Consider the following 26292-nt stretch of genomic DNA (forward strand, 5'->3'; position numbering starts at 1 on the left):
TTAGATAGGTGGTGACTGATGGATCCACTTGGATTTTACAGAGATCTAGAGGCTGTTCCTGCTGGTCTGCACAGTCCACTTGAAACTTTGGTCACCATTTGGAAAAAGAGGACTGTTGAAGATCTGGATAAGATTATATCTATGGGAGTTTTCTCCTTTTGTTGATCTCATCATTCTCCATGGTCACAGAAGAATTAAGGGAGATAAAATGAGAGAAGACCTATGTAGAGTGTCGCTAGCTTTTTACAGGGAATGAATTTAACCAAAAATGAGTTACAGATGCTATGAAATATGGTTGATGAAGCACCAATATTTCTCCAACCTTATTGCATCTGTTCATAGGCATCTTGCAGCCTTGTTTCAGATGAGATGTGCCTTTTGAATAAGAGGGAGCTTGGAGAGCAATAGTATGGAACAATTTTCTGCCAGAAAAAAATCATTCATATTCACTGACACGTGGATGCTGGCCTTGTTGCAGGTCCAGGAGAGATACCTGGGGAGGATCTTGCCCAATTATATGGGAACAGCTTGAACCTGTTAGGCCTAAGGAAAGGGACAGGGCCTGGATGGTGTTGTGTGAGTAGATTCCAGCAATAGTGAATTCTTCTTTGAGTTAGGAGATTGTTCCTTTACCACTTAAGGAGGCCTGGGAGTGTCCCCTCTTCAAGCCACCACTGGACCACAGTATACTGGAAAACGTTTGTTCAGTATTTAACCTCCCTTTTGGGGGGGAAGGTGGTTGAGATGGTGTTTTTGTGACAGCTGTGATGAACTTTGGATGAAGTAGATTATATGCGTCCACTTTATGGAACATCCTCCCGACTCATGAAGTGAGGCTGGTTCCATCTCTGCCTGTTGATTTTGTAGAAGGATTCCAGAAGACTGATGAGATTGAAGTAGCTCCATTGTTAATGATATAGTACCTTGTTTCTCTGAAAATAAGACATCCCCTGAAAATAAGCCCAATTGGGCTTTTGAGCGCATGTGCTAAAATAAGCCCCTCCCCCTGAAAATAAGCCCGTCCCAAAAATATTTAAATGTGGAGCTGGAAATCAGGTAAGATGGCAAAAGGGGCCCCATCTTGCTCCACGCGCTCCAAAATAATAAGACCTCCACGAAAATAAGGCCAAGCACTTATTTCAGGGTTCAAAAAAATATAAGACAGGGTCTTATTTTTGGGGAAACGCAGCAATGTTAATGTTAATATAATAGTAATAATGATTTAATTTGATTCGATTTTGATTTTATTAGATTTATATACTGTCCTACTCCCGAAGGACTCAGGGCGGCGAACAGCCAAAAAATAAAATACATAGATTACAAAATTTAAAAGACAGTATAAAACCACATTAAATAATTTGGCCCAGGACAAATTAAAAACACCCCCCATGGTTAAGACAAATTTAAAATTTACAATTTAAAAAGAGAAAAAGTTAGGCCAGGCCAGCCTGTTGAAATAGAAAGGTCTTAAGGGCGCGGCGGAAGGTGCGTAGATGATGTTTTATATATTGAATGTGTTCTATTCTTGTACATCACCAAGAGTCCCTCGTATGTGAGATGGACGGCCATACACATATACATTTGACAAATAAATAAGAGTAGGTGACTTTCATTTTGAATATTCTACTAAGTGCCAAGACCAACTGATAGAGGATTATTAGATTGTCCATTATTAGATTGTCCATCATACAGTTATTGCTTGGATGATTATTATACAAGAATTGCTACATTTGGTCACAAAAATTTGCAGTCTAAATCCATCCATTTTTACCTTTGTGATTAGACTGAATTCCTTTTATGTTCTCCCTTGATCTGGTTATACAAGGCAGCTGAGTTTGTTTTCATTCCTTTTATCTTTTTGTGTGTGCATTCCCATTCTGTCTGCTTTCTGTTAGCTAAACTGCCTTTATCATAATTTTAAATTAACTTCTCTAAAAAGCTGTTGCTGTGGTTGATTTTGGCATCTAGGATTAGGTCAGTAGCTCTAAATCTCATTTATGTACTTAATGCAAGCAAAGAATTGATGCCTTGGGAATTGTGGTTGCTGGATTTCTTACTATCAAGCCCTTACAAGATATTGAGATATAAAACAAAATGCTTCTATTTTCTTCTGAATCCCTCCGTATTTTTGCAGTTTTAAATAAATAAATATTTATGCTGGCATCCTTTTCATTCATAAAAATGGAAATTGTTCTCAGTGGCTGCAGTGGGCAGGCTAGTATTCTTGTACGCACATACTTTTGATGTATTGGCTCATAAAATCTTAACATTTGGCTTGTGCAGCTGAGTTCATGACTGAATACAGAATGATAAGGAAGCATGAGCAATTTTGCAAGGTAAAAAGGCAGCAAGCTTCCTAAAGGGCCCTTAAGCTAGTTCCTAACAGCCGAGAAATCAGCACAGAGGTTGTAATCAGGCTTGTAGGTAAAGGAGCAATGTTCTACATAAATCTTTTGGGCATAATATGTAAATTGAAAAACTGGAGCTCTAAAATACTTACTTGATTTTTGTAATATTTTCATGACCCTAGCCAGTCCAAATAATATACATCATTGCCTGATTTTTTTTTATTAGAATTAAACCAAAATAGTAGTTTTATCTGGCTGGAGGCTAAGAACCCTGGTGGCTTTGGCAAATGATTTACATCTAAAGTATTCTTTCTCATTTCTGCTGAACTGATGCATTTTGATCCAGGGAATACTTGCATTTCCTGTGGATATTTAGTTTGCCTTCTCAAAAAAAGGTGAGTTATGGTGCTAACAGTCTAAAAGTATCACCCCAGGTTTCTTTGCAAAAGTTACTTGAGACTTTTCAGGTATGTGTTAAAACTCTTCCTTACAAAAATCAGATTGTCTGATTGCCTTTCCTCCTTTTTGCCACATACTGTGGCATAAAGATGGAGGTAACATAAACCTTGTAGCAAAATTAGAATAGCATAGAATAGAATTTTTTATTGGTCAAGTGTGATTGGACACACAAGGAATTTGTCTTGGTGCATATGCTCTCAGTGTACATAAAACAAATTAATTGTCTTAATGGCCTAAAGTGGAAATTAGTTGAACTGCAAGACATACATTGTAGTTCTGACTTTCTACATTAAGGCTACAAGGTTTAGTTTATAAGTTGTTCCTTGCTAGGCTGCCTTCTAGTTTTTAAAGCAGATTTATTCATAAAGTTCTTCCAACATTCAAAAAAGTAATCCATCAAGTAGACAGACACAAGCAATTTTCTCTCCAATTCTATCATGAGCCAGGTGAAATAGTTATATTTTCTGAGCAGTCTTTATGAGGAACATATGGCTCTTGAATATTCAAGTACTTGACTGAGAAATAATAGGCCTTAATCCTTCATTAATCTTTGAAGAAATGCCTTCAAAATTGAAAAGCCTTCAGTCTGATGAAAATGTACATTAAAAGGAGGAGAATAGTTTCTGTTGCTTCTGTCTTTTCAGAAGTCCCCACAAAACCTGCCACATTTTGTGGAGGATACCTCAGTCTTCTGGAAAAGGTTTTTGAAAGGTTGATATGTAAAGAGTAGTCAACCAGTAAGACTTCTCTTAATCAATGGAAGATTATGGGAATACTACCTTCATGAGTTATGCGATGGAATCATTACATCCAACACATTATTATTATAATTACATCCCCACATTGTCTGGAGTCATTTTTGTGGGAAGTGTAATTTCTATTGTTCAAAAGATAATTGTTGAATAAATTTTAAACAAATAAACGTCTTTAAAAAATATTAGCAAAATATTTCACAAGACAAAGCTTTAAGCAGGAGAGAAAGAAATGTTGCCATATGGCAAAATGTGTCCCTCATTGTTGACCTTCAGTCGCAAGTAATACACACACATAGACACACATACACACAAAATCAAATATTAAAATCATGTGATAATGATGATTTCCTAGTAAATGCTTAGTAGATTGTATATTTCATTAGGAAGTAGATTTGATTAAGACTATGATAGCTTCACCTGTTTTGAGGCAGCTGCACTGGAATTTAATATGTTTTTCAATTCTTTGTTTCTTTAACATTTGTACTAGTTTAATGTTCAAGATCAAACAAAATCAAGTTGGTTTAGGAAGTAAATTCAATGAATCTGCCCGTGTATTATTTAAGAAATTGTACTGATCAGAATAGTTTCTATTTCTCTAAGTTCCTCAGCTTCAGTTGTGCTTTGGTTCAAGGGGAGCTTTTTGTAAAAAAAATAAAAAATAGATATATTCTTTGTATCCTTTAGTATAAATCTATTATTTCCTGTCTTTAACAGCTGCATTATTTTTCCACATGCAGCTCATATGAATTTAAAAGGATTGGCATTGACAGATATTATTTTGGTCCATCTGTATATGAAGAGTATGGCCGATTTTGCAGTGATAAATTCAGTCTATATGACAGCATTTGATTTGTGTCCTCCAGCGAGGTAGGTTCATACTACTGCTGCCTTATATTTATGGTACACTGGAATATACTTCATTGCTACTAATACTTTATTTATGACTTTTCTTCAGACTTGGTTTCTCTGTGTTTGGATTGGGCTTCCTTTCACCTTTTTGTATGTCTCTCTTCAAAGACATGATCTTTTATTCTCTATTGTAGCAGCTGCATCAGGAGTGCATGTGGTCTCTGATTTTTTTAAAAAAACATCTTTTGATACTGAACCTAATTTGTATTCTGTTATCCTAGATTCATCATATAGATGTTTTAATGCAGTATCTTGCTTCATAATGAGTCCATGCTTTTCACCATTGAATTATGTCCCCAAATCTACTTTATTGAAGTATAATTCTGAACTAATTATCAGTTAGCTAGCCAACAAGTGTGATCTAATAGTAATGTGTTCTAAAAAATGTGAGCAAAATGGTCTATCATCCCCCTATAAATTACAGCTTATAGACTTATTTATTGCCCCATAGTGTTTTATAGCACTCTCTGGATGATTTGCAGTGTCAGCATATTGCTCCCAATAATCTGGGTCCTCATTTTATTGTTGTTAGAAGGATGGAATGCTGAGTCAACCTCAAGCCCCATCAGGATTGAACTCCATTCTGTGGACAGAGTTAGCCTGCAATACTGTATTGTTGTGTTCCTACTTCTTTTCCATTCTAACTTGGCAAAAGCAGCATTATTTTTTGTCCCATCAAATGCAGTAAGCAGGGTTAAGAGTAAAGCAGCTTAGAAGACGCTGACATGATAAGCATCAGGCACAGAATTTGCTAAATTAATAAAGAAGGCATGTTCAATTATAGAAGAGAAGATAAGATGTGCAGATTGAAAATTAAGAGCAACGTAGAAAGCTAATGCTCAGTGAAAGATTATAGTTCTAAATAATGACATTATCACTGGGATAGCTAAGTCCATCTTGGAAACCATCTTGTTCTCTGCCAAGATTTCTATCTCTGAAAGCACTTGAACTGCAAGATGGGTGGCATATAAATTCAAATAAATAAATACTCTTCTTTGTGCCTCGCTAATTTTGTTAAAATTGAAAGGTTTCCTTTTTTAATTGACTATTCTTATAACCTGCCATTATCAGATAATTCCACTATGATAGGGACATTTCATTAACAAATTGAACAAACTCATTCATGTGTATCCTTCTTGATCTTCAGTAGACCAAACCAGTATGCTAAAGAAATGTGTTCTCTTAAAGAATGAACGGGAAGTGAGGTGCTTTCTTTTCAACATCAGCTTCTTTAACATTATATCACTTTCTGTGAATAGGGAAAAACTGAATATGAAAAACATTGTATGAAAAAAGCTCTTCCCTTGCAGTTTTTAATGCAGTGTTATTAACAAATAGCTTTTACACAACTTTTACTTTTGCTGAACAGCAAGTACCCTGTACAATGTTCTTTTTAAATGTATTGTTTACTTTATGGAGTTATACCTCACAGTTTATGCAAATACACGAGACAGTTTTCAACTTAAAAAATCAGAATAGAAAACATATTGAAAATAATGCCATTAAAACAGCAGATGAATTAATTAAGATCACTGCAATAATATGGCTATATTCCTTAGAATAAAGTTCTTTCTACTTTTTCTAGAACAGTTTTAACACAAAACATTTATTGGGCTAATTCTGGATTTACAAATTGGTGTTCAAATCCCTGAAGATTCCAGAAGTTTTCATCAGGAAAGATGCTTAAAAATTAGGGTACCCCGGGGGGGGGGGGGTGTTAGTATTTTAAGGTGTGTCTGTGGTAACTAACAGTTTTAGGATGTGGGAGTCGTTTGTGGCCACTATGAGCTGGCTTTAGTTTATATTTTTCATTCCTACCAAGATCTGTAATTTAAATCCTAGCCTAATTTTTCATCTCCACTTTTTATTCTTCCTTTTATTTTGTGACCGAAGAGCTCATAAATTCAAATGTTACACCCTATTTTGTAGACCTAGAAAATAAATTCAAATGTTGCACCCTATTTTGTAGAGCCAATATATGGTTTAAAAATACTTTTAGGCATACTGTTCTACTGAACTTGCCATCTTGTATTTTAAGAGGGAATTCAGCACAGCAGTGTTCTTATTCCTCTTAATTTAAAATCATCTTTAAATATATTTCATTCCTGCCTTTTTAATAAGCATTTTAATATATAAAGCTAATGAAATAAGGACTGTACAATTAAAATATTTTTAATGCTACATAAAATCTTTTTTAAGAAGAAATCTCTTTGGGATATTTTTTTTCCAGATGAGGGCTTTATTACTTATTCCATTTAGTAAGATATATTTCTCTTTACTTAGTAATAGCTTTTCTAGTAATTGGATCTTTGTGAAACTCATTGCATTGTAGATTTCTTTGAGATAAATAGTGTGTTTCTTACTAATATCATGCCCTATACTTTACACAAAATCTATGTGTTATCCTAATATACAATTGATTGAGAAGAAGCCACAAAAATATGAATTTAAGTTTTACGTCTCTATTTATAGCGTTTGAACCTATAGAAAGTATACACTTCAATACAATCTGCTGGACTGCTCTTGAACTATGAAAGAACAGTTGAGAAGGACTTTTTATGGATCCCCATTCTGGCCTTCCTAAAATACTAATAGTAATAATAATAACAGAATAATAGAGTTGGAAGGGACCTTGGAGGTCTTCTAGTCCAAACCCTTGCTCAAGGAAGTTGGACTAGAAGACCCTATACCCTTTCAGACAAATTGTTGTCCAATCTCTTCCGTGTTTGAGCACCCACAACTTCTGGAACCAAGTCATTCCACTGATTCATTGTTCTCACTGTCAGAAAATTTCTCCTTAGTTCTCAATTGCTTCTCTCCTTGATTAGTTTCCATCCATTGCTTCTTGACCTGCCTTCAGGTGCTTTGGAAAATAGATTAATTCCCTCTTCTTTGTGGCAGACCCTCAAATATTGGAACACTGCTACCATATCAGCCTTAGTCCTTCTTTTTCACTGTTTTCTTCTTTTACTGTTTCTCCTATATTATAAAAGAAGCGAGCAGAGAAAAACATTCAGTTGATGGAGTTTAGCAGGGCCTTTTCTAGCTATGAAATAAAGACATATAATAAAGTATTGCACACTGAAAAGGATTCTGGAAATAATAATGGGAAACACTAGGTTCATAATCAACAAATAAGGTCCAGAGTTACATGGACCAATATTCCTAGTTGGATATTTTATAGGCATATTTTACCAAATTCCATATTGTTTTGGTGCCTCTTTGTGCTCCGTGAAAACTGCTCTAGTGAATTAGAGGACACTCAGAAATATCAAAGAAGGCTGAGGGCTGCAGAGGAAGAAGAAATTAGCTGATATTGTGATCCTCATCCAGTAAGAAACTTTGTTTGACTATCACCTTTCTCAACAAATGGAAGGAATAAATCTACATTTAATCTTTTGTGAGTTTTTGCTACACAAAAGTACTTGAGTGTGAAATGAAGTTAATGGTGGAATCAGTCAGGGTTGGGCAACATTTGATAACTTCCAAGGCTACCATCCTTATCTGTGATCTGCTGCTGTCTCCTAGCTCTGCTTCTTATTGTCCCTGCCTTTTAATTTGTTTTCTTTTAACCTATTAATAGTACCAAAAGCAAAGCAAGGATACAAAGTTCTCCATTTGCCTGTTCTTTCTTTCAGTGATAGCAGAGATTACTCTGAAGAGAAACTGGAGAAGTAGCAAGGACCAAGTGAGATTCTTAACTGGGATCTCAAGAATTCTTGCTCATTCTCATCCTCCATCTCTGCCCTGTTGGTATAAATCTTAGGGATGTTAAGAGTACAGCAACCAGAACTCAGGGACAGTTTAATGTCATTCAAATGCTGCCGTACATTTGTTTTTGTTTTTGTTATTTTAGGGTTTGTGTTGAAGCTCCATTGACAGAAGACCTGCTATTTCAGATGGACTGCCTTGCCCAAAAGGATGATAAAATGATCTCTGATGCATCCCAGAAGCAGGTGATGCATGTACAGAGCATTTCTCATTGGGCTCCTGCCAATATTGGTCCTTACAGTCAGTGCATACAGGTAAGACATCTTCATCTATGCAATATTTTTCCATTCAGGAAGTTCCTTGAATGTGCGTGTTGTAATATTACACCATCCATTTTAAACATCAGTTAATATTAGCTCTTTACATTACTTTCCTTTGAAGACAATCTAAACTTTATAGCTTAAAGTCGAGCAAGATGGAAGGAGGAATTTAATAATATTTGATATTATTATCAAATTCATTATTATGAATTTGATTATATTACAATAGCAATACCAATTGATTTAATATTCAACAAAAGCAAATATATAAATGCTCAAGTTTATAAATAAATTGGGAAATCAAGAAAAAGATATCGTAGTACAGAGTAGATTATGAAATGTAATGCCTGTTTTGTAAATGTAATAATCTCTGTGAAAATAATTATTCTGGTTTTTTTAATTTGCATTCTTAGAAATTATTCCCATAGTAGGGCTAAATTGGGTTGTTCCCTCAATTTTTCTTGCTTGTTTTAAATTCTATTTTTTATTTTAGAATTCATAATTCTTATATGCTGTTTTTATCACACTGAAGACTTTATGGCACTTCTATATGGCACTTATAAAGTAAATAATTTGTGTCTTAGGTTGTATTCTATGCTAAAACAGTAATAATTATCATTATCAGATATACTGTATTCATTATATTAAGTGAGAACAGATAAGTAGTCCTGGAGAGAAAGAGAGACTTTGTGTGGAAGGTAGTAGTATTTGTTAGCTATTGCTCCCAAAAACCATTTGCTATACCAGAATAAATAATATGAATATTTGCCAATTTAAGATTAAACACCCTGTCATAAATACTGTGAATATTGTCAGTAAGTTTCATATATTTTGAACTTCCAATAAATTCATTTCTAATTTTACTATTTTGTTGTTGTTTTTTTTCCACTTTCTTTCTTGATATTGCCAAAAATGATTTTTTTTTATTTATTTTTTTTTATTTGGAGAGCGGGGGAAGCAAAGTTGTTTTGGCTGGAGTATAATGAAGTTGCCTTCAAATTGTATATGGAGCATGGACAGTTTTTAAAGGCAACCAAGCAGAAAATACCTTTCTTTAGCAGGCATTGTACTTGAATATTATTCTTACATCAAAATTGAATTCTGACACTAAAATAGCAGGGAGAATTCATAAATGCTACAATTTAAAATGTACAAAAAATTGCTTTCTGACTCCCAAAGGAAACTGTATATGAATCTAATTCATATACTGTAGAATGAAAGATGCTGTCTTGTCAAACCACAGATGCATTCATCCCAGAGTTTTATTGAATATCATACAACACATTGTGTAAGACAAGAAAAAAATTGGGGGTTTTTTTTTAGAATAAATGTTCCATATTACTTATTGAAACACTTTGTTTGCACATACCTTTCTTTCCACAGACAATGTGTATATCCTTATATCACTCAATATAACTTAAGCATATCTGTAATATATTGATAGTTTAAAATATATCCATGGCTATAATAATAATCTCGATCAACATCTAAAAATTTAATCATTTTTGATATGACGTTTAGGAAGAATATTTCTGAAAAAATATTACTATACATTTAATAGAAATTACTATAATTACTAATTACTATACATTTAATAGAAATTTGTCTTCAATAAAACTTCAGCCTCTCAGCAGAACATTGATGTCTGTTGTTCCTCCTCTAGATTTCGAGGCAGTGAAATTAATCTCTTTCATATGTAGTTTTTTTCCTGTAAATAATAAGTTGAAGTTACTTATTCAGGATAAAAATTTGTCTTAAAAAGTAGTCCCAATACAGTGAAAATCATATTTGCTTTGGCATTTGTGCTTCTTTTTTATATAAGTGTGCAGACAGGAGAAAGGATGTTAAAACAGTTGCTAAAATTCTGTTACATAAGGATGAAATCTGGACACTAAATTCACTTAGTACTTTGCTGGAATGAAACAAGCAATCCCCACCAACAATTCAGTTTGATACCACGTTTCTCTCAGCTGCTAGAAATAGGTTCTGTGGTTCATGCTCCATAATTTACCAGACCACAGCCAGACCTCAGTGTGGCAAGGTGCTCTTTCAAATGTTGGCAATAGGTATAGGGGTTTCGGGGCATGGTGGTGGAATGGAGCCTAATTATGGGATTTTCACTTAATTCCTCTGTACTGATGGTTACTGGGTCATTTAAGGGCCCATTCACATTAATTGGGAATTACTGCTTACACAAGCAGAACATGTAAACTGCATTTTGCAAATTTTCACCACTTATATACTAGTTTGAATGTATTTAAAGTATAATTTGAATGAGATTTTTAGTTAACTCCATGCAGAATGCTTACCTCCAATACTATCTTATATCCATTTGCAATAATTCTGCCTAACATGCTGAAGCCAAAAAACTAACAAGAGGCCACAAGGTTTAATTTCGTGTATACGCTATTTACAGGTTAATTAGGACATTTAGCTTCTTTCTTAATACCACAAAATTAATCCCATAAAAATTAGCAATCTCAGAGGACTCAGTTGTCAACTTGTGACAGAATCCCTTTGCCATAATCTATTAAAATGCTGCTTTTATCTTGTCTTGCCTGTGTCATATTTTATGGATTTTTTCATAAACACTGCCTATACTTCATAAATGTCTCAATTTTCTAGTCTATTAACATTACTTCAAAAGCAATTGATAAAAGAGTAGGGCATGCATGAAATAATACACCAATAATGTGAAGTGCTAGAGGCAAGAACAGTGGGTAGTATCTGCACAGCTTGTGATCTGAAACAATGAAAGGATGTTTTATCTACTACAATAAAGAAACAAATGATATTCTTGATAGTGGGAGAAAAAGATTACAAGTAATTGGGCTTATGAAAAATTGGCTACTTGGGAAACAGCATATTTTAGAATAAGAGAAAGCAAACATCACTGTGTATATGTGTAATGTTTTTAACCTGTTTCTTCTGGTGTGGATGAATTGTAGTAATTTTCATGTTATACATATCCAGATTTTCATTCAAGTACATATCACCTGTAAACATCTCTAGATGAGCAGGAAAACTATTTCTATCCACATGTAAATATATGCCTAAACATATTTATTACATTGTTTTGGTCTTGGCTATGAATCTACCATGTTTTCCCGAAAATAAGACCCTGTCTTATATTTTTTTAACCCTGAAATAAGCTCTTGGCCTTATTTTCGGGGAGGTCTTATTATTTTGGGTCATGTGGAGCAAGATGGGGCTTCTCTTGCCATCTTACCTGAGTTCCAGCTCTGCATTTAAATATTTTCGGGAAGGGCTTATTTGGGGGGGGGGACAGGCTTATTTTAGCGCATGCGTTCAAAAGCCTGATTGGGCTTATTATCAGGAGATGTCTTATTTTCGGGGAAACAGGGTATTACAGTTTTTGCCTGAGATTTATTTGGTGGAGAAAAGTGAGTTATCATGAGATACAAGAAGCTTTTATAACTACATGCAGTTCAATTTTATATCTTTTTCATGCTTGGCAAAAGTTTGTGCTTGTTCTCTTTCGTAATTTGTGGGTGGAAATGTTTTTTCCTTGTTTATATAAAATTATATTTAAAAATTAAATAGAAGGAAAAAACTAATACGAATTCATATAAAGAAAGAAATTAAAAGCTAAAAGTACAAGAAAGAAAAATAATAATAGAAAAATAGAAAAGGTACAAAGATGTGGCTTCTGATCTTTTTTATAGCAGTTCTAAGCACAAATTCACCTCTTACTCTGTGGTTACAGCATGACTCTCTTTTTCTGTCTATCCTATCTAATCATAAAAACCACAAATCATACTTTTTTTTTTTTAACCATAAGGGGTTACCAGTCAGTAATTAATGTAGATATTAATAAAGGGAAAGTTTGGGCAATGAAATATCTGCAAGAAAACAACCAAGCTCAGAAAACACCAAGGAACCCTAATATAGACACTGTATTTTCTCTAATCAAAGAAATGAATTTGGCCATCTTAGTAAGTTCTATCATCTCACCAACCATTCCTCCATCATGAGTAATGCCCAATCTTTCCATCATTGTGTATACAATAATCTTGCTGCAGTTATCATATACAAAAACTAAGTTCCATGACTTTTTCCCAACTGCTTCTCAATCCCAAAACTTCTGGTCTCAATTGTATATTAATTTTTAAAATCCTCTCAATCACTGTATGTATATAAATACAAAATGTTCTAGCTTTTTTGTACAATAGCAAGTCTGTTTAATAGCAAGTTGTGTCTATGAAATGCCTGCCAAGTAAACCAAATTTTGAATAAAGGTTAATGTCTGAAAAGCTGAGATTTACAGGAGCATATTATGTGAAAACTGACTTGAGGAATGGCCAAAAGAATTATAAGATATAATTATATAATAAATCCATACTTACTATGTAACAATAGAATTTTTTTCTTGTTGGGGAGGTCTATCCTTGAATTAGAATTTTTTGAAACTAAATTAGAGATTCAAATAATTTTATTATTTTTATTACAGGGGTTGCAGGCTGGTGCTGGCAAGTGCGGGAAGGCCAGCAGGGGCTATGAGTGGGTGTGAAATACATGATTGCAGGTGGGCGAAGGGGTGCTGCATGCAAGTGCACAGTACGGAGGGGGTGTTGTTTTGGAGTAGGAGATCCCTGGGACTTTGGAGCTTCATGGGAGAAAAAGCAGTGGGAGCGACTTATGGAAGTGACTTGGGTGTTCCCTTCTGGCTTCTCCATTGACTTTGCTTACGGGAGGTTGGCAGGGAAGATTGCAAATAGTGATCACGTGACTACGGGGATACTGCAACATATGTAACTTTTCAAGCCAGTCGTATGTCCACCTTGTTCGTTGCCATTATGATTTTGAATGTTCATTGAATGAGTGGTCATGCTAGGAATTCAGAGATTTGAAATCCAGTTAGAATTTTTGGTTGCCATGATTTATTCCATGTTCAACAGCAAAATGGAGACAGAACATTATATTTGATACTGAGCTTTTTAAAAAAAGATTGTGGACATGATGGATATACATCTATTAGAAACTGATATTTGATTATTATTCGATTATGTACCATCAGTCCAGTATCACCTCTTAAATAGAACTTTTCCATTATGGTCTGTCCCCAGCGTTTTCCTTTCTAGCTTCCAACAGTGTATCCATCACCATTGTGCCTCATTGTTCTCTTTTCTTCTTTCCCAGAGTATGGACTTCTCAAGGGATCTGGTGTCAGCCCCAGTAGGTAGACAAGATCAGAAAACAAACTCCACAGGAAGGTTAAAACTATATTTTGGCTATAATAATAATAATAATAGAATGTGGGGAAGGCCCGCTTTTCTTTCTCACCTGGCTCCAGATCCTCTCTATGCATCTGGGAAGGGCGAAAACAGCCTTTCCCACTCCCTTGGAGGTCCTCCGGAGGCCTGAAACGGTCCATTTCCCAACTCCTGGTGGGACAGGAAGTGATGTTTTTTGCTGTCCCCAGCCTCCAGAGACTCCTATCAGAGAGTTTCTTGCTTCATGCTATCACTCTGCTGGACAACTAATTCCTGACTAATGTCTATGTACATTTACCCATGTTTCACGGCTGTAGAATTATTATTATTATCCTTATCTTCTTTACTATCCTCTATTATTGGTATAATTATGATTATTATTACTCTGTGCTTTGCATGTATACTGAGAGCTTCTGTACCAGAGACAAATTCCTGGTGTGATTAATCATATATGGTCACACAAAGTATTCTGTTCTGTTCTGTTCTGTTCTGTTCTGTTCTGTTCTATTCCACAACACAACACAACACAACACAACACAACACAACATATATCCTGCTTTTTCAAAGTTCAAACTAACAAATATAATTCTTCTTACTTTCTCTTCATTCTCAAATACTACAGAGCAGCGCTCTCTAATCTTTCCATCTTGGCGGACCGACAGGGGAGAGAGGGGATGGTTCCGTGTGAGTGGCGAGCACGCGTATGAGTTCACATAAATGGAGCTTCGCATGCGAGCACCTGCTGCTCGCACGAATGGAGCTGCGTGAGCGCTCACTGCTTGCACAAGTGGAGCTGCATGCACACATTTCACCTGCCACTTGCACAGCCTAGTTCTGAATGGGCCACAGCCTGATAATGGGCCGCAGCCCAGGGGTTGGAGACCTCTGCTACAGAGGATGCTATTTTTTAAAAAAATCACTTATGCACTACTCATTTGTTATTAAAGAAAACTCATTTTTCTGAAAAAATATAATTACAAAGAAAGATACCTCATTAGGACAACTATTTTTAAAATAAGATTCACGTTTACTCAAATAGGAGGCTTTCTATGAATTGTAACTGCCATCTAGATATTCAGGGATATTTGAGACCAAAACTTTTAATTATATTTATTGCCATATCTGCATGGCAGTGTATCATTAAAGCATGAATTAATAAATGAGAAAGTTCTATTTTAAGCCTGACTTTCTTGAGGCAGAATACATTTTAGTAACTATATGATTACAAGAGTAAATAATTGTAGCTATGTCATTATTACAATGAATAATATTGCTTATGTTTTCTGGGAATATTTTATATCAAACAGAAATAGCACATGATTTGTGGTAGTTAAATATAATAAAAGTTGCAAGTTCAGTGCAAATACAGCAAGGAGGGATTTGCATGTTAGTGTGCAGAGTATCAAACTGAGAAGTGCCTTGACTCACATTAAAAGTTCCCCAAATATGAGAGCAAGTAAAATTTGCCAAAAAATAACTTCTGTGATCTTTTTGCTAGGAATCGGGTGGCATATATATTTATTAGGTTTTATTATTATTAAAGTTGGTTGCTTAGTCAAGCAGATGTTTAGACTGGAGTTGGCATTGTTATTATTACAGATAGTCCTCGACTTACAACAGCTTATTTAGTGACCGTTCAAAGTTACAACAACACTGAGAAAAGTGACTTATGACTGTCTTTCGCATGACCGTTGCAGCCTTGCCATGGTCACCTGATTAAAATTCAGGCGCTTGGTAATTGACTCACATTTATGACTATTGCAGTGTCCCAGAGTGTATGATCCCCTTTTGCGACCTTTTGGCAAGCAAAGTCGATGGGAAAGCCAGATTCATTTAACAACTGTGTTATTAATTTAACAATGGCAGTGATTCACTTAACAACTATGGAAAGAAAGGTTGTAAAATGGCACAAAATTCACTTAATAAATGTCTCACTTAGCAACAAACATTTTGGACTCAATTGTGATCATAAGTCGAGGACTACCTGTATATACAAAACAATGTGACAATAACAGTTGCCAATTCTTTAGCTAGTGCTCATTTTCATATGCATCAAGTTCTTCCCAAGAGCCTAGGATATCATACTGTACAGATCTAGCATGCAGTCTTTTCCAATTGACAGATAGAAATTTTGTAAATGTGTGCATTTTAAAAGTGTGGTCCAAGATTTTTTGGGCATAGCACCCATGGTGCTAGTGGTGCAAATAACCAGTCAGACACCATGGCCAGTTTATGCCATATCTTTTCGACTTCAATTTTCTTTCATTTATTCATTCATTCATTCATTCGTTCATTCATTCATTCATTCACATTTATTCATCTATCACATTTCTGTATAGGCCATCTCTCAAACAGAGACTCTTGGCAGGATACAATAAAATGTTAAAATATAAAACAGTATATAAAGGTAAAGGTTCCCCTCGCACATATGTGCTAGTCGTTCCCAAATCTAGGGGCCAGTGCTCATCTCCGTTTGAAAGCCGAAGAGCCAGCGCTGTCTGAAGACATCTCCATGGTCATGTGGCCGACATGATTAAATGCCAGAGGCACACTCAACACACTGTTACCTTCCCACCAAAGGTGGTCCCTATTTTTCTACTTGAATTTTTTATGTGCTTTTGAACTGCTAGGTTGGCAGAAGTTGGGACAAGTAATAGAAGCTCACCCTGTTACACGGCACTAGGATTCGAACTGCTGAACTGCCGACCTTTCAATCGACAAGCTCAGCGTCTTAGCAACTGCGCCACTGTGTCCCTAAAACAGTATATACAAAACTTTTAAAAAATAAGAGAAGGGAAGAGGTTAAAATTAGTTACATTGTTGATTTTCTCCAATTGTTTGTCATTTACTCTTTCTCCTGATATTGCCACATTGATTATCCACACTTGTCTCTTTTCAACAACAGTTAAATCTGGTGTATTATGAGCCAAGACATGTATTAACCTGCTTAAACCTTAAACCTGTTTTCTGCTTAAGAGTTTTCTTAAGCAGAAAACCAAATGAGTAATCATGGTCTATTCCTGCACAAATTGTTAAGTGCTTTTTCTACTTTCCTCTCCTACATAAATTCCATTCTGTTAGTTCTGGGAACAACTTAAAATTATTGGCCTATATTAATGGGCCACCTATGGTCCCACCTTTTTGTTTCATTACAAATCTATAGATTATTCCAAAGTTAGAGTAGGATCTTGCTTCCCCAAACTAACTATAAATCAGACTTTGTTTATGGTTTAACATTTTATTTGATCTCCTAATTATAGCCTCTATCAGTGTTTTTCACCTTGGCAATTTTAAAGTGTGTGGACATCAACTAACATAATTCCACAACCAACATATTGGCTGGGGAATTCTGGGAGTTGAGGTCTACACATTTTAAAGTTGTCAGGGATGAGAAAGTGATTTACTCTATGATATCCTATTTGTACCATATGAGAGTTGTATATAATGCAAACTTGTTCTTGAGTGAAGTGAATATGAAAATTGTAACAGGCAATGCTTAAAATTTTTTTTGATGGTTTTTATGGATTGGATTGATCTTTTTAGATAAGACGGGTCTTTTTAAGATGTCGGCCTTCATTCATTATGTACAGTGGCCTATCCAAGAGATGGATTTTAACATCACTTACCTCCAACTCCAAACAGTTTCATGTGACAGTTTGATTTGGTCCATAAGCTGATAATCAAAAAACTTCCCCGTGTGCATATTTTTAAAAAAAAAAAATGAGAAAGGGAAAAAAATTATGGGGTTAGATGCGGGGTGGGGGGAGTTGGAACTGAAGAAGGCAGGGCATTGTGACAATAATCCAGAGGGGAACAAATCCATCACAGCAGAAACAGCCTTTCCTGTCAGTCATAACTAAGTATTGCCTCTAGAAAGGTCACTCCAGGCATTGCTAAGTAATAAAAGTGATAGGCGTGGATCCACATCATCTGACTGAGTGTATGAAAAAAGAAAGAATAAGAACAGAATGAAATATCAAGCATTAGTCTTCTCTCCCCCCCTCTCTCCCTACCTCCCTTCCTCCCTCTCTCTCTCTCTCCTTTGAAAAAAATTCTGAATGCATCCTGCTATTGAGTGGCCATTTCAATAAACCGAGTTCACATGGCACTTATAGTTCTTCATCCCTACTTCTTGCCTTACTGTGTATATTTAGCAATTAAGATTTGGCATAAGCTAAGTAAGAAAGCATAAGCGAGCCACAATAACTGGATAGTTAGTTATTCATATTTGTAACTGTATAGCCTTAAATTGTTTAGAGCAATGGGGTTGCTAATACAATTTTAACCAGAAATGTTTCAGTTGCATTTAATTATCCAGTGGAATATACTTTTCATAATACATATTTTAAAAACTGGAGGTCCCCACAGTATTTTCATATACTTTATCAAATATGTTTCACAAATGCAAATATCTCTACAATTTTTTGATTTCAATGTGGATTATGTTAAGTAAGAACGTAAAATACTACTGAGGAAGGAATCAAGCCTTTAAAAGACTAGTTTTTTTTCCTTCCTGCCTTTAACCCTGAGAAGCAGGGAATTCGTGGCCACTGACCGACAGTGTTCCCCCATGTTTTGTGCTGCATCCCATGGAATTTACACACAAGGACAATGTTTCTTGTGCTGATTTCCTATATTTGCCTTTGTGCTTAGCCACTGGTGCTGGGTTCTTACTTTAATTTTACTCATACATTAGTGGTAGGAGGTATTTATTATTTCAGCTATTTATAAATGGAATGAACACCACGTAAACAAATAGAAAACAGCAGGGTAAGTGTTGTGACCTTCTAGAGATAAACGGTATGGCATGCATAAAAGCCCACTGTATTAGACAAGTGTGGTGGGGGAAGAACAGCGAAGGAAGTGGATAATTATTTGAAGCAGTGCATTTACTGTTGTTGGAATGAGACAGACTAACAGTGGCAGCAGTCATTTTGCTGAATCAAAGTCCATGTTAGTCACATTATACACTGCCACAAAAAGGTTGTTAAGGCTGGTATTAGCATGTACCACTGAGGACATTGGAAGGACTCGATCTGTCACACTAAATCGCCTTCTTGCCCTCAACCATTGAAGTCTCCAGCTCCTCTGACATGTTCTTTCATTAATGGCCTGGCCTTGACAACTGATCCTAATTGCCTCTGAACCACACTTCATGTATTATTGGTGTCTGCCTGCCCTGGTTCATGTCAACAAGCTGCAGCATTTGCAGAGGGTACCTGATTCTTTTCTAAAAGGGTGTTTGGTTAGTCGTTTACCTTTGAGGCTTTGAGCCTCACCAGGAACAAAATACAAATCTAAATATCTTTCTGTCTCTTCTTACTAAGATTCTATGGCTGCTCTGTATTTATGGCTGCTCTGTATTTATTAGGCGTGTGTAAAAATGCAGTAACACATGAAAACAACTATCTGAGGTTTTCTTTCAAGACCGCCATGTAAATGCTAAAGAAAAAGTTGCTCATCTTTGATCTGGTGTTTTATGTGAAAAAAAGAAAATAAATACTCACTTAGGGGGGGAAATATGTGTTTTATCTTTCAAAAACATCTGTTGTGTTACGATTTAAAACAGTTGCAGAGCAAATAAAACTGTAGCACTAAGAGCAGACTTGAGCATCAGTTACACTGGCTAGTAGATGAAAATGTTTCCTCAGGACAAAAATCCTGAGGGCGTCTATATTTTAGCATTTATAAGTATCTGGCATCCATAGATTCATAGAAAGTAGAAATGTTTTGAAATAAGATTGATAGTTAATTAAAAAGATGAAATAATGTTGTAAAATCCATTTTTTTATAACTTTCATATGGTACTATTTCAGCCAGTATTTTTTTTTTCTTTAAAACAAAAAAGGGTTTTGCCTGCAAAGGGACATTTCTAATCATCAAATCTGCTAGGATACCTTCTTTTACAGTATAGCTAAGTAGAATATATGCAAATTTTCAATCAAATATTACATTATTTCAATCTTCAAGTCCCAGAGTCGTCTTCCTTCTTATCTCAGATGATTTCAAAGAATGCAAGTCATGAAACTCCTGATAATAAATATCATTTGAAAAAAAATATACTAGTGTTCTTTTGTGCAAAATACTTTTAGTGTAATCTGGACAAGAACAGGCCAAAAACTAGCTCTAACCAGTAATGCCATAATCATAGTTCTGGCTGAAAATAGTTTCATATTTAAATTTTAACATTATAAGTAAATAATGTCACAGAATAAAGTATGCTCATCTCTAAAATGTTTGTTTTTGAACATAAAATTAGAATATCAAATCTGACCCATTTCTTTTGTGCAGTAATACTGCCACCTTCTGATTCATGGAGGTATTATCCAAAAATTATCTTTTGCAGAAACTTTCAAGAGAAAAAGTTGACTTTTCTTTTAAGTCCGTGGCAAAATATCCAAAAGTCAAAAGGGCTGGAAGCCAGAAATTGCCAGAATCCTATCACTAATATGATTTCATTAAAAGTTACAGTAAGGTATGTTTTAACTGCATGGAGATCTGCAAACCCATCTTACAACCTTAGGAGAAATCAGCAGGAAGATGCAGTAGACAGCATATGTATAAGTTTATTCCGAATTCTCATTTTTTAATTTTGAAATAACTGTTAATTATATTTTTAAAAAGTACATCCACATAGATCCCAATTAATGTTGAACAAAAGCCTACAATAGGGAATATAGCATGGAGTTGTAAGCAAAGGTAGCCACAGCTGTGGCTACAAGATTGTGTGTGTGTGGAAGTGGGGGGGATTGTGAACATTCTTTCAACATCATTCAATCAGACAACATGCCCTTCAGCAGAACAGCAAACCCTCCCTATTCTCTTGCATTAGCAAGATTAGCATGAAGCGCATAATGCAGGATGATGGAATTGGTCATAATTTGCATTGTCCTGGAAAGATTCAGTTTGATAGAGCATCTCAGAACACGTCATGTCCCACGGGCAGGTCATGGAGCAAACTTGGCAGAAATAATTTTGTGATATGTGCATCAGTTGTAAATGCCTTGTAACCATTATTTTCCCTTTCTCTCTCTCTCTCTCTCTCTCTCTCACACACACACACACACAAACACACACACACACACACACACACACATGGTCTCGCTCACTGTCTCTGCACACACACAGACACACAGGTCAGAGGTCTTGAAAGAGGTGGCCATTTGCCCAACATATAGTAAGACCTGGCTTCAAAATGATACATCAGAACAGAGGTGTGAGAAAGCAATTTTAGTAAGACTATTCGTAATTAATATAGGCTCATAAAATTCTTTTCACTTCAGTGGAAACCTTAAATGCCCCTTCCTTCTGAAATGTGCCTTTTTTTGTGAAAATTGTCAATCTAACCTGTGTGAAAGAAATCTTTCATTTATTTGCAACATTATTTATTTCCCACTTGCTGCAGAAATTATTAAATACATGTGTGTCACAAGGGGTTTTCTAAGTGATTGCTCCTGACCTTGATAGTGTTTCCAAACTGCAGATCAGAAAGGATCATCAGCATGTAGTTGACATGACAAGACAGACATGACAGTGTTATTTATCTGGTGCGGCATCTCTGAAAATAGGCATGTAGAATTCACACAGCAGAGGAAATAGTTATTTACAGTTGTGTAGGAAGAAGAAAAGATCCACTATCATCAGTCGAAGACCATTCATTGCAAACCACCTAAAAATGATGATATCCTATTAGAAGTTTCTAGTTTCCAACAACATTGCAACTAATGGTCAGAGTTATGTTATTTGTCATTTCAGTACCAGTGGATTTTTCAGGATGTTTCCTTTATTTGTCTTGTCTTCATACTCTTCAGACAAAACATTAATTTTGGTGGTTCACTAACACTGATCATTTCTGACAGGTGAACTTTTGTAATTTGAGGGGCTAATATAGACATACTGTAACAAAAGGCTAATAGGGAGACTGGTTTTTAAAAGATGAATTTCTTAACTATTGGATTTCTGCATTCAACTTCCATTAAAAAGACTGATTGTCCTGTCTTTTTTATTATATTATAATTGTAAGAATCCGGGCTAGTTAAAAACTAGATTAATTTGGGATATAACTCAGGATGAATAAATCTTTCTATGCTCTTGATCTGAAAACATGATACATGTGGAACTAATAATGCTGTGCCATTAGGAGTAAAAAAAAAAAAGAACTTTATTTTCAAGTTTGTTAAAGCTATTTTTGTAACACAGGCATAGTTTTTAGTTTTGCGGAATAGCAGTCTCAATATATATTTTTTAATTTTTAATTGATTGTATCTTTACCAACAGTAATTTTTTTCAGTAATGTTGGGAGAAAACCTGTATAGTTTGAGGATGAAATTTCTGGATTTGTGTTTAAGAATATTTCTTTTTAATAATAAACTAGAGTGTACATGTTTCAACATCTGCATAAAACACAAACACATGCAGACACACATTAACAGTGGGCTATGTGCCTCAAAATAGTTTTTTTTTTTCAAATTAAGTATGTTTTTATTTCTCTTAGAATAATTTAGACTTTTTTCACATGGAATTTAGCTTTTAAGGCCTATTGAATTTTTAGATTTTATTTTATTTTTAAATGATGACAAAAAATAGAAACTGTGATCTGCTTAAATGCCAATGCTGCTTTCACTGAAGTTGTAGGCAGAGGCTTAGATATTTTAAGTTAAGGAATGCTGTGTTTCCAGGCAGATCAGTAATGAAAACCTGAGGTGCATTTATGTCACTGTCAGATTTCAGCATTGTCTTGCCATCTAAAGTACGATTTTCCCTGCTGAAGTGGGACACTGGACTTGCAGCAGAGAAAAATAACAAGAGTTGTAGATTGCCCCGTCATTCTGCTTCATAAAATTAGGATCATATAAATATGCATTTTAGAGACATTGAGGTATTAAAAGATTATGCAACTGATACATAATAAAAATGCTGTCACAAATATTTATTCCAATCAATTCATTTATTCCAATGAATAAATATTGGAATGAATATTCTAGGGTCGGAAAATAATCTAAAAGGTCTCAAAACCAGTAAGCTATCAGTTGCCTTCTATAGGGAAATATTTTAAGCAGGATTCTGTATAAACTGAATTTGCTCATCATAGCCAGCATTACAGATGGACTTCTGTTTCAATCTCTTGGTTTATATGTCTCCTCAGAATGAAAATGGCTGTATATTAATTGCCTCAGCCTGACACCAGAAAAATTTGCATCCATGTTACAATCACATTTATTGTATTTTGGATAACTTTATTCCTAATGTTTCCATCAAAGATTTGTTTCACTTTATGTCTTAACTCAAGATAATTATCTTTCTTTACTTGATTAGTTCCTCATTAACTAAGACTAAAAACACTTGTATTTTTGAGTAAAAGATATTACATCTGTTTCTGCTTTTGCTAAAACTTTGCAGCTGTGTATTTGACAGTTTCTGAATATTTCTGAATACTTCTGAAAGTTCCTCTCCCTTCCTCCCATTTATATTTCACAATTGAATTCTTCAAGCTGTGATTTCTTGTGACCAGATGCTTAACTAGAGTTCTTCTACTGTGTTCTCTGTCTTTCCATCACACCTTCGTGCCTACTGTGACAAGGTACGTGTGTGCATTTGGTGTGCATGCATTTGTATTTTAAGATTTTTTTTTTTTTTTTAAGGAAGCTTAAAATACAAATGCACAAAGTAAGATGTTCCTTTCTTGGGACTAACAGCAGTTTCAGAAAGAGTTATTGGAGGTGGGGAGAAGGAAACTTTGAAAACATTTCCTATATCTCTGTGTGGTTATTGTGTGTGGTTACCCTGCGGTTAGTCTTAACAATTAAAGCTTAATATTATTCATATAACAAACAATGTGATTAACACATTTACCATAGTGCATGATTGGATGTAGGCCAAAAATAGACTCATGACTCATGACATTCTGATCAGTTGGAGCTCCGCTTCACTTACTGTTCCTATATACAGGGAAGGTATCTGATACTCCAAATGGAAGCTAATCGATCAGTTGGACACATATGTGTCTTATTGTGGAAACAGTACATGATACTTGCAATAAAAGTGCATGACTTTACATTTCTTTTTGCATTTTGACTGAGTTTCTTCTTATTAGATCAGTTTTCAAGAAAGAGACTTTGTTTCAGTTTGACCATGAAAGAAATGTCTCTTTGCCAAGATATTGTTGTTTTAGTCACGAAGTCGTGTCCGACTCATCGCGGCCCCATGGACAATGTTCCTCCAGGCCTTCCTGTCCTCTATCATCCTCTGGAGAACATTTAAGCTCACGCCGACTGCTTCAGTGACTCCATCCAGCCACCTCATTCTCTGCTGTCCTCTTCTTCTTTTGCCCTCAATCGTTCCCAGCATTAGGCTCTTCTCCAGTGAATCCTTCCTTCTCATTAGATGGCTAAAATATTTGATTTTTGCCAAGATAATGTTGTTGAAAAAATGCCTAGTGTACTTGCTCTTCATACCACACACCACATCTTTTCTGCGAGATTTTCCTAGGTGTTGTAGAAGGGATAGTAGAAAAGCAGCCACTTGATTTCTTGCTGATAGATCTGTCCCGGCAATAATATGTTTGACCAAGTACTGTACAGCAGATTTCACGGACCTCCTGCCAGAACAGACAAGTCAAAAATAGCATAATAGATAGATTTGGCTTTCTGGAATCATATCTTCTTAAACAGAGATTTTGTGTGTTTATAAGGAAATGGAAGGATAGTACATGTAGTTCTTGACTTAACAACAGTTCGTTAAGTGACTGTTTAAAATTACAACAACACTGAAGAAAGTGATTTATGACCATTTTTCACACTTACAACCATTGCAACATTCCCGTGATTTTTTTAAAAGTTTTTTTTATTTTTTAAGGCAAACAAACATTTAGTCCATCATTTATTTCTTCCATGTGACATTTCGGTGTTGTCTTCAAAGGTTTCTCAACATTCCCTTGTTTATGAGATCAAATGTCAGACGCCTGTCAACTGATTCATATTTATAATGGTTGCAGTGTCCCGGGGTTATGTGATCATTTATTGCAACCTTCTGACAAGCAAAGTCAATGGGAAAGTCAGATTCACTTAACAACCATTATACTAACTTAACAATTGCAGTGATTCACTTAACAACAGTGACAAAAAAAGGTCATAATAAAGTGGGACAAAATTCACTAAACAAAGATCTCACCAACAGAAATTGTGGGCTCAATTGTGGTCATATGTCAAAGAGTACCTGTAACTTGCAAATCAGAACCACGTGCACTTTGCCTTCCCCCACAGGTATACCTTAAATGTTCTAAATGCTGGAGTTGAAATCTCATTAATTTGTTCAGCATACTAAGAGCTCTGTTTATAAATGAGAAATTTTCCAGAAACAAAATCCCAGTGGCAGTTATTGCTAATTGTGAGGGATAATCAAATATTATGTCTTTGATTATTTTAAATATCTTAAACCAACTTTATTAGTTAACTTTTTTTAACTGTTTAAAAACCTACATATTTTTTGGAGTATAAGACACCCCCCCCAAAAAAAAGTGGGTGGAAATGTCTGTGTGTCTTATACAGCAAATGTTGCCGAAGCCCCACCCACCCGCCGGCCCCCACCCTTCGGCCTCTACCTCCCAGCAATTTACTTCCTTGCAGCAAACAGGTCATCTACTGCCACCTATCGCTGCCTCCACATGCCCCGTTTTTGGCCTCCGTATGTCCTTTTTTTGGCCCATTCCAGGCGGCGGGGCCTGTTCCAAGCAGCGGGGCCCGTTCCATGTGGTGGGGATAGGCGGCAGTGGCAGCGATCCCCACCACCTGGAACGGGCCAAAAATAGGATGCGCGGAGGCTGAAAACGGGACCCACAGAGGCCAAAAATGGGGCGCACTGAGGCGGCAATAGGCTGCAGCAGCGATGGGCAGCGACAGGCGGTGGTGATCCCTGCAGCCTGGAACAGCTGATAGGCAGTATTCCGGGAGGCCGATCCAACCACCAACCAGCTGCTTGTACTAAATCAGGCTCTGCTGAAGCTGACCAGGCTGTTTGCTGTTTGTTGCAAAGAGGTAAATTGCTGGGAGGCAGAGGCAGATTTTTCCCCCTTGTTTTCCTCCCCAAAAGCTAGGTGCATCTTATACTTCAGAGCATCTTATAGTCCAAAAAATAAGGGTAATAGTTTTTTTCTTTTTATATTATGTGTGTTCAAATGATAATCCTTATTATGTTGCTTTAGATAGCGGTGGTTTTTATTTATAGATGAATAGAAACAAGACTGCCATTATGGCTATTTCCATGTTTCATTTAAATGTACTAATAGACCTTGGGAGAGGGGTTAACCTAAATTTATAAGATTTGTGTTTGCTTTCTTTTTTATAGTTGACTTTGTTTTGAATGGCACACCTGTTAAAATAGCAATAAAGTAGGAGATTTGATCATGATTAAATGGTAAATAACATCAGTTAGAAAGAAAAATCCTGTCGTCAATTTCAGTATGACCTTCCTTTGTAAACTTCATTCTGCTTTTAACCAGTTTAGTTGTGTGTGTGTGTGTGTGTGTGTGCGCGCACGCGCGCGTGTGCATGTATGTGTG

At 35.7% G+C, this 26292-nt stretch overlaps 1 protein-coding gene across 1 annotated transcript in view; it reads left to right on the forward strand.

The window, feature by feature from the left end:
* Positions 1 to 26292, forward strand: part of DPH6 (diphthamine biosynthesis 6) — a 229309-nt gene that overhangs the window by 96121 nt on the left and 106896 nt on the right. The window contains exons 11-12 of the mRNA XM_070931353.1: positions 4300 to 4429; positions 8328 to 8496. Of these exons, the coding sequence (XP_070787454.1) occupies positions 4300 to 4429; positions 8328 to 8496 (299 nt within the window). The remainder of the gene's footprint in view (positions 1 to 4299; positions 4430 to 8327; positions 8497 to 26292) is intronic.

This window comes from Pituophis catenifer, unplaced genomic scaffold (genome assembly GCF_029215685.1).
Source record: "Pituophis catenifer annectens isolate HBS135680 unplaced genomic scaffold, rPitCat1.0.hap2 SCAF_1, whole genome shotgun sequence".
NCBI lineage: Eukaryota > Metazoa > Chordata > Lepidosauria > Squamata > Colubridae > Pituophis > Pituophis catenifer.